Source organism: Lissotriton helveticus, chromosome 2_1 (genome assembly GCF_964261635.1).
Source record: "Lissotriton helveticus chromosome 2_1, aLisHel1.1, whole genome shotgun sequence".
Taxonomy (NCBI): Eukaryota; Metazoa; Chordata; class Amphibia; order Caudata; family Salamandridae; genus Lissotriton; species Lissotriton helveticus.
In genome coordinates, this window is record NC_136059.1 from 1562888709 (window position 1) to 1562902469 (window position 13761).

Below are 13761 nucleotides of genomic sequence, written 5' to 3' on the forward strand. Positions count from 1 at the left end.
TTTCTCAAGGTTCTGGACCATTGTCTGGGCTTAAGAGGTTGACCTTTCCTAGTCAACACCTTCGAGGTAAGGAGATTAAGTAGTGGTCTGACCAGTCACAGGGGGTTATGGATTCAAGTTGGATGGTGTTGCCCTTAGCTATGATTAGATTGAGGGTGGAGTCTGTAATGTGCGTTGGGCTATTACAAAACTGAGTATGGTTGATGTCAGAGATGAAGGCCTTGTAGGTGTTCAATAAGGGATTATTAGAGTCATGCCAATGAAAATGTAAAGCCCCAAGGAAGATATGGTTGGCATACTTATCAGTATCTCAAGTCTGCAACGTCCAGTGCAATTTTCATTTTACATAGAAGCCCACCTGCAACGCGTTGGTATTCTTGCATGTCGATGTGCACAAACGGAAGAAGCATCACAGTCTTTCCTGGGATATTCTTTGGGGCCTCAGGCTCTTGTGCCCTATGCAACAACACTTGAAGAATGGGGGAGTCAGGTCCAGGGACGTGGGGCTAGCTGGACCATTAATATAAATTCTAAGTACACAAATTGCCAGCCACACACTTACTCAAATCCTCTATTTTGAGGGAACAAACCATAAGAGACTTCCTGGTTCGTTTGGGTATATCACTCAAACCCTTTTATTATTTATTTGTTTTTTGTCTTTTTTTTAAAGTATTGATGTATGAAAGGGACACCTTATCGTTTGTACACCTTATATACAATTATTTACAATTCACGATTATTTACAACACAAACACATACACATACACATAACTAGTTGTATTATACAAAGTGAATTGCTCTGATATATATACACTCAAATATTCATATTATGAAGAAAAAATCATCCGTAATTCCATAAAGACCAGAGTCAAAAGTATAAACTTGATGACAATCATAAATCAATGAACTACAGCTGAATGTAGGCAGTTCAAATAAGGAAAAATAGACTCCAAATTAATTCATTCAGTCCATTCAACCAATAAATGGCTAATCTTTTTACGCCAACGCGTTTCGAATCCGGTATGTCAACTCTACGGATTCTCATCAGGGCTCTGTCTTAATACGGGATATCTGCAAGTGTATAAAATAAGACTTGTTTTAGCTACATTTTTGACAGTTGTTTAGCTTCCAACTACATTTAACTCGGATTCCTCATATTACCTATTGAACCAGCAGCCGCCGGTCAAGGGTAAGGTATTAGTTCTGACTGAGTTTCTTTTCTTTTCGGGATCTTACTGGATCATGCTCGTGATCCTACGTTTTCACCAAATGGGAGTTAATTTTCAGTCTTGTGTTACAGCCTGCTCTGAGGGATTCCTCGCTTGGGCTGTTCGTGTTCTAATCGGTTGCAGCGGTAAACGCTTTCTGACCATGTGGGCACCGCTTTCCTCAATCCTTATTGTTTGCGCTCGCTTTCCTTGAAAAAGCTGTGACTCGGCATCTAGCTCTCATTCACTTAGTTTGGCAGCCAAACCCGCTGCAACCGATTAGAACACGAACAGCCCAAGCGAGGAATCCCTCAGAGCAGGCTGTAACACAAGACTGAAAATTAACTCCCATTTGGTGGAAACGTAGGATCACGAGCATGATCCAGTAAGATCCCGAAAAGAAAAGAAACTCAGTCAGAACTAATACCTTACCCTTGACCGGCGGCTGCTGGTTCAACAAGTAATATGAGGAATCAGAGTTAAATGTAGTTGGAAGCTAAACAACTGTCAAAAATGTAGCTAAAACAAGTCTTATTTTATACACTTGCAGATATCCCGTATTAAGACAGAGCCCTGATGAGAATCCGTAGAGTTGGCATACCGGATTCGAAACGCGTTGGCGTAAAAAGATTAGCCATTTATTGGTTGAATGGACTGAATGAATTAATTTGGAGTCTATTTTTCCTTATTTGAACTGCCTACATTCAGCTGTAGTTCATTGATTTATGATTGTCATCAAGTTTATAATTTTGACTCTGGTCTTTATGGAATTAAATGATTTTTTCTTCATAGTATGAATATTTGAGTGTATATATATATCAGAGCAATTCACTTTGTATAATACAACTAGTTATGTGTTTGTGTTGTAAATAATCGCGAATTGTAAATAATTGTATATAAGGTGTACAAACGATAAGGTGTCCCTTTCATACATCAATACTTTAAAAAAAAAGACAAAAACCAAATAAATAATAAAAGGGTTTGAGTGATATACCCGAACGAACCAGGAAGTCTCTTATGGTTTGTGCCCTCAAAATAGAGGATTTGAGTAAGTGTGTGGCTGGCAATTTGTGTACTTAGAACTATGCAACAACACAGCAGCTGATTAAGCACATGGCTCTAGGATTGCCAATGCTTACAGACATATTGGACCGAGGTGATTTGTCGACTCTGGATGATTACCAAATTTTCCGGGACAGAATGCTGGAAGGTGGCTGTACTAGAAATTTATAAGCGATTGAAAACATCCAAAGTTGCTTCCTGTGTTCTTAATTTGGCATTGGTGCTCTCAACAAAAAAACATGACCACCCTACATTTGAATAGCACCCACGCTCCTCGCGCCTGGCCTAGCATGCAATAGGTTAGGAGCTCCCCCTCTTAACTCTACTCGCCAGCTCCTTTTTAGTTTCTATATTCAGACCCTCCAGCTTATCGCGATTTGCAAAAAAATCGCGAAATCGGCCGATCTGTTGAAATGCCGCGATATTTGGGCAAAAGCCCGCGAAATTTGCCGTTTCCGCCGTCTCCGCCGTTTCCGCCTTAAATCCAGCCCCCATGCGCACCCATTTTCCATTCCCCCCCAGGATTTCGCGGCGAGAGAAGGAAGTAGGAGCGAGAGGAGGTCGAGGACGGCGGCCGAGAGAGGGAGAAGACCACGGCGGCCGAGAGAGGGAGAAGACCAGCAAGAAGCGGCAGCGACACACACACACACACACACACACACGAAGACTCTTCCTCTTCTCCAGAGACCAGGGAAGCGGACTTGGAGCAGGAGAACAGCCGTCCGGCGAACACAGACAGGAGGTACGTCCGTCCCTGCCAGGGAACAAGAAGCTGTTCGGAAGTCATTTCCGACCCACAGAAATACTAAAATAAAAGATTAATGTCCCCCGAGGCCCGCCGCGTCCCCCGTGTGCGGCGGCCCTCGGCGGGACATTAATCTTTTATTTTTAGTATTTCTGTGGGTCGGAAATGACTTCCGAACAGCTTCTTGTTCCCTGCTAACGGGATCCTGGCACCAGTCTCAACATTGCATTTATTTAAAGTCAATGTAATATCAAAATATTACACCTTTTGTATGTATTTAAAAAGGTCGCCATGTGCTGCTGCATCTGTGATGGCTTCACTGGTAGGGTGGGCAGTCATCTGCTGTTAGTCATGACATTCCAGTTTATTTAAGGGCTGTGAAGTGTCCTGTTCCTTTTTTTTTTTAAATACATACTCACTTTTTTCATCAGCTCTCCAATCCTGGACAGAGGGTCAGTTCTCTCAAGAGCTGCTTGTTGTGCTACCTCACTTTATTCAGAAAGCACAGTAGGGATTTAAAATGAGGTAAATCAGCGCTAGCCAGACTCACCATTGAGACCCTAAAATTAGTCATAACATGGAATATAGGAGTATTTTCATTTGTCAACTTTCATGCAACAAAGGTTTATAGATCTCTGTACACTATGGTAGAAATGGGTCATTGGATGCTTACTTATTGACTCCCAGTGACAAACTCAAATAGTTTCCATTACAGGAACACACACATCATTCCAACACGTTCCCTTTTCATTAAAGAAACACATATTATGTGTTTCTTTAATGAAAAGGGAGCGTGTTGGAATGATGTGTGTGTCATATTAAAGCTTATTGGCTCTTGATTTATTTTGTTTGAATCTACTTCGTTTAGCCTTATTTTATCATATAAACAAAGGTCTATGAGACAAAGGTCTTCATATACAATGCAATTTTACGCAAAGTTCAACCCAATAGGAGCCTTTGAGACCGCAATGCCCAATGCCCAAATTGAGATTCAGTAAAACAACCTTACCAAAATGCAATATGGGTTTGCAAGTTAACACCGAATCAGTATTTGGAAGGAGTATATAGGACGACCCTTCCAAATATGGATTTCTTAAGTTATGTATTGTTTTGTTACCAAAACCAGTCTCAAGACATAACTATTTTACCACCACTTCAAACAAGGTGTTAAGCCATTTGAAAATGAGGCGTTTATATTTTTTTATTATGTGGAATTAAGTCTTTTTTTATGAGCAGGCAGTGGTTTCTGGAACCACTCTACTCCTAAAAATGCACCCCCTTTCCCTGTTAGTAAAAAAAGCTGACTTTAAAAAAAAAAAATGGATTGCTTTATTTAAAAGCAATCAAAGACATGGTGTTCTTCTGACCCCCGCAGGCCACCAAGCTGCGACTTCATCCAACTGTAGTTGGTCACAATCTTCAACCTACTGGATGCATATTAATAAGCATTTCACCCCAGTACAGAGATCTGGGCCAAAATCTTGCTCACCATGCCATTCCAGTTTGAACCCAGCCATATGCAAATCAGTCTTGACCCTGTGCCCCATGGGTACAGTCCAGCCCGAACTGCCAAGTCCTCCCTGGACTGGAAACAAGCATCCAAGGACCGGTTTCGGGCTTTGAGCCCTCATCAGCCTGGATAGCTTGATTCCAGTGGCACGGAGAGCACGGGACTCACATCTGAGCAGACCCGTCCCACTCGCTCCGAGACCTGTCTCTGCCTCCAGCATGCCTAGTCTGAAACCTGTGGGGGACTGCGGGCTCCGGGGGCCGTACATCGTTTTGTTTATGCTTTTTGTCACAGGGTTGACCACAGATGAATGCACTATTTTAGCTGTGCAGGTTTTATCTGCATTCTCCACCACTTGGAAAGTCTTTCAACTGTAGATGTTAGGTGGATTGATTTGAAGCACTTCTTGTAGTTTACCACATCTACAAATCTGCTGCATGATCTTGGTATGTTTTCTCTTGGGCAGGTTTTGCAATGTACTCTGGGTGTGCATTCGTTTGTACTGACTACATTACATTGATGTGATATATATTTCAATTGCTGTCCAAAATATCTGGGGCATGCAGTGAAAGGCATGGGAGGCTATGTATAGAAATTGGTGAAAATCTGGAAGTAGCTGTGACTTGTGATTCTAGGTCCTGCCTAAGAAATTGGATTGTAAACTGATGGGCAAGCTGTGCAAAAATTGTTGTTCTGAATTTGGACCTTCTGTACTGAATTTTTGTCCTGAATCTTGACACTTTTTCATGATTTTTTACTTGCACTGTACTGATTTTTTGTCCTGAATCTTGACCCCTTTTCATTATTTTTTACTTGCACTGTACTGATTTTTTGTCCTGAATCTTGACCCGTTGTCATGCATTTTTACATGCACTGTACTGAATTTTTGTCCCGAAGCTTGACACTTTTTCATGATTTTTTACTTGCACTGTACTGATTTTTTGTCCTGAATCTTGACCCCTTTTCATTATTTTTTACTTGCACTGTACTGATTTTTTGTCCTGAATCTTGACCCGTTGTCATGCATTTTTACATGCACTGTACAGAATTTTTGTCCTGAAGCTTGACCCTTTGGCCTGAATTTTGACTTGCCATTGGGCCAGGTGCCGCTGCGCACTGGTAAGTTTGGGGTTCTGAGCCCCTCTGGTGAGTTTCCGAACTCTTTATTTTGGTTCTTTTGCAGAGCATCACAGGGAAGAAGCTGCTGTTGCAAGAGCCAATTGGGCCAGCTGCCGCAGCGCACTGGTAAGTTTGGGGTTGTGGGCACCTGTGGGGAATTTCATAATTGTTTGTTTTGGTTATGGGCAATTGTTGTGTTCTCTGCACTGTACTGAATTTTTGTCCCGAATCTTGACCCTTTGGCATGAATTTCGACTTGCCATTGGGCCAGGTGCCGCTGCGCACTGGTAAGTTTGGGGTTCTGAGCCCCTCTGGTGAGTTTCACAACTCTTTATTTTGGTTCTTTTGCAGAGCATCACAGGGAAGAAGCTGCTGTTGCAAGAGCCAATTGGGCCAGCTGCCGCAGCGCACTGGTAAGTTTGGGGTTGTGGGCACTTGTGGGGAATTTCATAATTGTTTATTTTGGTTATGGGCAATTGTGTTCTCTGCACTGTACTGAATTTTTGTCCTGAATCTTGACCCTTTGGCCTGAATTTTTACTGTCGCTGTACTGAATTTTTGCCTTTCCCCCCTTTGAGATGCATTAGTAATACCAACTATCTTTGTAGGCGAGTTAACTGACTGCGCCACAAGAAGAAAAGCAGAATGGAGAAGTTTCTGCAGACTGCAAAGGGTGTGAAGCACAGATCACATCTGCCCACCCAGATAACAGCAGCAGATCGGGCCAGAGACTACAGCACCGTGATGCACGCTGACGGTGGGGTGCTGTTTTGCAGTGTGTGCAATGTGGCGGTGGACTACATCCGGAAACACACTGTGGATATGCACGTGCGGTCCCAAAAACACTTGAAGCGCTGTTCCGATGATCCTGACCTTCAATCCTCGCCAAAACGTGCACGCCAGATGACTGAACTCGCTATTCACAAAGAGTACTGCTGCCGGTGCCGCAAACCATGAAATGATAAGTGAGTGGGTTAACGTCTGCACCGCTTTGAACATTCCGCTGAGCAAAACCGACCACCCTGTGTTGCGCAAGTTCCTACACGAGCGAGTACGGAATGGTGGAGCGATACCTGGGAGTCATCAGCTGCAAGAACGTTATCTCCCTGAGAGATATACAAGTGCCAAGAACGAGCTGAAAGAGCTATTGAAAGATCAGAAGATCAGGGTCATCTTTGATGAAACACCAGATGTCGAAGGGCGGTGTGTTTTGAATGTGCTAGTTGCAGTAGTCTCTCCGCAGGGTGCCAGTCCGATCCATACCCACCTGGTGGACACAGTCTTCCTATCACAGTGCAACCATGGGACTGTAGCGCAAGCTGTTGTAAAGGTGCTCACAGAGTACAGCATAGACTTCCAGAACGTTATTTCCTTTAACACAGACAACGCGGCATACATGCTCAAGGCCTACAACACGGTGTTGAGGAATCTGTATACAATCTCCATACACATCACCTGCTTGGCACACATCATGAATCTTGTTGGAGAGGCATTTAGGAAGCCTTTTGTGGAGCTAAATGCTTTCCTCCTGTACTTCTCCCGCATTTTTTACATGGCCGGTAGCAGAAAGAGAAGGTACCTGCACCATCTTGCTGAGAACCATGGGATGAAGGCACGGGTGGCACCTGACCCTTGCAGTACCCGCTGGAATTCTTGGTTTGCAGCTGTCCAGTACCACTGCAAGCACTTTGAGGCCTATGCTGGGTTTGTGGAGTCTGAGATGCAACTCAGCAAGTCGCCCCCAGATTCCCTTGAAAATCTACAGAAGATTTTTCACAGCGACCAAAGGGAGTGCATCAAAGTCCAATTGGATATTGTGGCTGAAAAATGCCAAACCATTTTAAACCTGATGGAGTTATTCCAGAGTCAGACACCAGTGACCATGAAGGTATATGATTATTTGGAGGACCTCCACATGAACCTAACCAACAATTCAGTCCTCACTGTGGAGTCACTACAGCCATTTTTACAGACCACTGCAGGGGCAAAATTAAGTCTGGCACAGAAAAAAAGGATAACCGCCCAGCTTAATGACGCTTTTGAACATTCACTAGAAAAGGTGGCCAAATACATGGGGGAGGCCCAGCCAGGCATACAATTCTTGAAACAAGTGCGCATTTTTAATCCTGCGCGACTCTGCATCCTGCCTAATGAGAAGAGTGCCTACTCAGCCATCCCTGGTTTGAGCGAAGTTCCCGATCAGGAGCTTCGCCTCTACTTTGAAAATGTAGGCCCAGAAGCAGTGCAGGCATCTGTTTCTGGAGTGATTGACACTGACCTCTTTTGGCGTGGGCTGGCTGACCGCGTTCCAGCTCTTTCCCAACTTGCAGCTGTATACAAGGACTGTGTGACCAGTTCTGCAGATGCTGAAAGGAGCAACAGCATCTACAAAATGATTCCCTCATCCAGACGACGGTCCCTTTCAGAGCAATCGATCCGGGCATTATTGTTTTTACATTATAACCAGCAGCACAATACTGGTCTAGATTTGGAGTGCTCGGAAGAACTGAACGCACATGGTGAAGATTAACATGCCTTTTAACTAAAACAAATGGGCTGAATTGTAAATAAACAAAATGTACATAGCTCCATGTTGTCAATAACTCAAACAGTAAGATATCTGTGTTTGGTGTTGCAAAGAACCCAAAATAAAATGCCGCTAAATTTCCATTTTTGTGCCGCTAAATTTTCATTTTTGTGCCGCTAAATTTGCCAATCCATGCCGCTATATCCTGGGGGGTCTGTATATTATATAAATACATTCAGAAACACTGAAAGCCTTCTAGGCTTGCCTAGAATTAATAAATTATATTTATAAAGGTCAAGAATGACTAATAGAGTGAGTATTAGCTTGAACCTACTAATTAAAAGTGCATTTCGAAGTCAAATCAATATTGTATATCTCATGTAGTGTACAATGTCCAATTTGAGCACACCACTTTGCAATAAGTGACTAAGGTTTTGTTGGGGGAAGGAGGGGTAGACAATCAGTAGATTTAGTGCAGCTTTAGCTTTGCAGTGCCCTTAAATGCTTGGAGCAACATCTTGGATTAGTTGCAAAGAGTCTGCATGTTGCCTCGGAACCATAGGCCCACTTTCTGGAGTAACTAGGTCATTTTTAAACATAACCAAGTCTGGCTACAACCCACAAATCCTGAACACTAATACTGGGATTTGTATAATCCTTAAACATTCACAAATGTGCTTCTTACTGTGCAACCATACAGGTAATGAACTCCGCTAGCCTAATTTTGATCTGGGGAGGGGCTCGAAGAGTTAATGCAGTGCCGGCTTTAAGCAAATCAAATTTTTTTTTTTTTAACAGTCTACTCAAACCACAAGAATGATGTCAGGCATTTTGTAAACAATGCGATACTGTACACACCGATACCATAATGGTCACACTGGAAAGATGGTGTTTAAGAACAAAACGCGAAAAATAGAATAGAGGGGAGGAACACAGTGCGACGCTTGAAGGCTTTGACTGCTTAATCTCCTGAATTTTAATAAATATGAAATAGTGGGTCACTTTCAGTGCTTCCTCATTTGCTCCCTCTACACAAATCTAGGACGAAGTGCTTCATGCTGGCCACTGCAACAAGGACCTAAAATGCAGCCCGTAGCTATGGGCGCAAGAATTTAAACGATGTTGCCGCTGCCCACTTCCATCTTCACCCCTTCCCCAAGCACACACAGGTAGTGAACAATCGACACAAGCAGGCAACGTCCACTGGGCCCCAATCAGCATGTATCATCATGCACCTTTTATCCCTCTAGGAGGCAGCTCATCTCAATACCCTTGTGGTTTCTTTATGGAAAAGCATATCCTTGAAGAATTATAGATTAAAAACTGAACCAGAAACTATACATTTCCTGATAATACAGACCTGTAACATTTGACTGAGTAGTAACACACTGCCAGGAGATAGCCATTTCGGAATTTCATATTTTCCTCTCTGAAAAAGAATTTTATAAAAAGCATGGGTATTTAGAACGTCACAGCTTTGGTGTGCACATTCCTAAAAAGTGCATTAGGTCAAGTTTAGGCAGAGACCGAGTAAATGCTTCACAGTCACAGAAAACTATGGCCCAAAATTGGCATCACACAATTGCACTTTAAAGCAAAGCAGGCATCTACACCACGGCTTTAGCATTGAGAAACTGGCACATACATGTTAAAACGACAGCACTGAAATGTAATGATTCAGCATTTGCTTATATTGAATGAAAAAAATAAAATAAAAAAAAAAGACACACACACCATATCAATAGCAATGATTGATGCCAGTGGGCTAGAAACGTTCATATTTTAATGAGCAATGCGGATGCGCAGTGAGGCGCTTGAACAGAAACATTGATTGGGGGGTCCATGAAATAGGCAGTTCATAATTTCAGTAACCTCTAGGGTGGCCTAGAAATTTTGTTTGCATTTTGTTAAGGACCGTTCTATCACCTTCAGTCCACCTGAAAACAGGTGAATACAGTTAATTTCACTAACTCTTATCCAGATGAATTGGATGCGGATGTAACACTGCAAGAGCACTGACCAGTTATGGAAACTGAAGAGGGACGACACGGCGGGCGGTAAATCTAGTGCGATTCTATGCCAATCATAGTAGGCAATTGAGATTTTCAGCCAGAGGTGATGCTGGTCTGAAGCAATACTCAGACACAATTTGTAGATAATGTGTTTATTTGTAGAAACCTAGCGCAGTAACAAACTGGGCTCTGCACCCAACCGATCTCCACATTGTCTTCCACTGTCAGAACTCTCCCCTCCACACCCACATAAATTAAACAAACATTCCATCAATATACATCAATGAGGATTATAGTTGGTACAGTTGTGAGAACAAATAAAAACATTACTATTACTCACAAATGTAATGTTTGAGTCGTTATGGTTGCTCTAAACACCTACTAAACCGTCCACACCGTCCGCCCCCAACTCCCCTTGATCGGGTACAACACGTTGATTCCCAGTCTTTGTTCCACATTGCTCAGGAGAAGTAGAATCACCATGTGGGTTGTCCATCTCCAACTCAGTTTGCTCCAAGGAAGTAGGAGAATGGGATATATGAAAAACACACATTTCTATTATCCAGTGCTAATTCTGGATTGTTATCCTCCACATCACAATTTTCTTGTGAAGGCCAATCAGAATGGTTATCAGCAGGGAATCTGTGGTTCTGAAATTCTGGACCCTGCTGTTGTCCCGGTATCGAGGTCCGATACCCGTGTCCCGAAACATCAACGTACCATGACGAATTTGGTGTCAACAGACCGATAATGATTAGGACATCATCCCTATGCATTTGCGTCATGATTGGGGGATGCCAACACCCTTAAATCATAGTTTCCGTTCTGAACCCTTAGACTCCATTTTGTGAACGGCATCCATCTTGTGTCTTGCCCTCATGATAAGTCAATTAAGTAAGGCCGAGTCTGATCTAAAAGGACACGTCCACCTTTCCTTGACTTCCCCCTGACCTGTCCCAACTGACTCCATTGCCTCCAGCCAAACCTGTTTGGGCAGCTCCTCGCCCAGTGGCCGAATACGATAGTATCGATGCACAACATACCACAAACCATTCACTACATCCAGATCATGTTTTTACACACACACACACCTGTCCACGCACCCTGTTTATGGCCAGTTTTATGACTAGGAGGTGCCTTTCTTTATTGGGGTTTCGTCGATATCTGATGGGAGTTCCGGGCCTGGCCAGGTAATCTATCACGAACTGGACGTCTAAAATAGGGGCTTGCCTACATGACTTCGCTCTTTTGTATTATTGTAGAAATGTGTATAGCCATATCATAAACTCAGGAATTCTTGCTTGCAGCTATTATTTTTGTATATAAGGAGACGGCTGGTTCTGTAAAAACGAACAGTCTCCTGAGAACACACAACCTGTGCTGTCGTGTTTTTAGGACACCTGTTACTTGGTAGCTGCCAATAAAACTTGATCTCTGACGGTAACTAGAAGACTCCGTGTTTCTGTGGTCCGGAACAAGGGAGAACTCAGAGGTCTTCGGGTGTTATCCCCTGGCACCAGCGGGTTCCTAAAAACCCGTTACCTCAAATCAATGTCTACATATCTCTTATTATACAATTAAATGTGACTCAAACGCCACACTTTACAGTTCCTCACGAGATGTGAATTGTAAAAAACCTATTTTCACTGAAAATATGCTCTACTTTTGCAATCAACCCAGGTTTCTTCACTCTCACACACTCTCCAATCTTCCCAGTATGAGGTTCACACTTATACTTACAATCAAAATACTCTTTGTGCACATCTTAAGCTCTGATGAATCTGCTCTTTAACGCAGTGGGTGACCAATCAACCCTCATTGACTCGGATATCCAACCCAAATTAGGATTAGTAATTGCCATCCTGCCACTCAAAAGGACTATGGCCTGTTGTGCCATAAGAAGTGATTCCATATTCACACACCACTTCACATTACCAGCAAGCTGTATGGTGCCTTTTATCATGCTGTTAAATCTCTCCACTGCATCATTATGGCAGTTTAGTATACAAAGGTAGTTACATTATAATAATACCATTCTTTTTCACAAATGAATTGAAAACCTCAGACACAAATTGTGGACCGTTAATACCAAGTATAGTTTTAGGTAGTCCCGCTCTCATTAAGACTCCATCAAGGAATTTTACAACTGCTTCGGAGTCTGCACTGGAAACAATTTCTACCTCCGGCCACTTCGAGAAATGATCTATTAGAACCGTAATAAACTTGTGTGTCCTCTTCCCTCATCAATCACATAAGGTCTATTCCAATTCCATCCCCCCTCCCCCAAGGAAGGCTCAGAACACTAACCAGACATAAAGGGGGTCTTTAGTAGTCCTGAATTTATCCATCTCGTTGCACAATACACTCTCTCTTACAACCACCTCGAATTTCCTATCCATACCATGGCACCAGTACGAGTGTTTCACTCTCGCCTTGGTGTTTACAATTTCTAAATTACCCTCAAGGCACAGTTAGTGGTTTCCTTCTGAAATCTACAGTTTCTTCTCAGCCTATCCCACAACAATCTACTTCTCCATCATTCTCTTGCACACTCATCCATTCCTCATAAGTTATAATCATTTCATCCTCATGTACATCTGCAACACAATATTTCTCAAGTTCTCTCAGATACATCTTTTAACAGTAGAGGGAACTGACTCAAATAGTTATCTGTCCTTTTTTTACCCCTGGTACATACTGGACAATATAGTTCTATCCTAACCACCTCAATGAAACACGCCAAACGTGCGGATGCATGCACTATACCTTTCGTGGTCAGAACCTTTGTGAGGGCTCTATGATCACCCTGCAAAGTCAGACAGGTACCCCCCCCCCCCCACACACACTGTTTAAAGTGCTCAAGGCCCCATACACAAGAAAACGCCTCCTGTTCTATGACTGAATACTTCACTGTTGGAGATGAGATACCGCACAGGATGCAAGAGCGTTCACAACTTCTTCCCCATTAGAGTCTATCTGGGTTAACACTACCCCCAATCTTTTTCCACTAGCATGTGTTGTAACAATGGTTAAGGTTTACATCAAACCACTGTAAAGGCAGACCATTGCATGGTTCCTCCTTCAACTCTGGAATGCTTTCTGGCATTCATCAGAACATTCAAAACTTGTGCTCATTTTTAGAAGTTTCCTGATGGTGTACGTTTTGTTGGAGAAGTTGCTAACAAACTTGGAACAGTACTCAGCTACGGCTAAAAATGCCAGCACATCATCCTTTTTAGGTGACTAAGAATTACTTACGTCATTTTCAGGTGTTATACCCTCTCGCAATCTCACATTTACTTAGCTCTTTGGCAAAACCTTTTGTGTTCAAAATCTCCAACTCCTGAGTTTTTGATCATGCTCCCTTTTAGTTTGATCCATGACTAGAATGTCATCCTGAAAAAACAGGACCATCTACAACCCATTAAACAACTCATGCATTCACCTTTGCAACATGGCAGCAGATGATGCAACCCAAAATGGTACCCTCAAGAACTGGAATCAACCAAATGGTGTGGCAAACACAGTCAATCTTCTGCTTTCAGGGTGCAACAGAACCTGGTGGTAGGCTTCACTCA

The 13761-nt window shown here is 42.8% G+C and overlaps 1 protein-coding gene across 1 annotated transcript in view; it reads right to left on the reverse strand.

Moving 5' to 3' along the window:
• MELK (maternal embryonic leucine zipper kinase) overlaps positions 1–13761 on the reverse strand; it is a 281942-nt gene that overhangs the window by 143479 nt on the left and 124702 nt on the right. The window contains exon 9 of the mRNA XM_078676533.1: positions 9532–9600. Coding sequence (XP_078532659.1) covers positions 9532–9600 — 69 coding nt within the window. The remainder of the gene's footprint in view (positions 1–9531; positions 9601–13761) is intronic.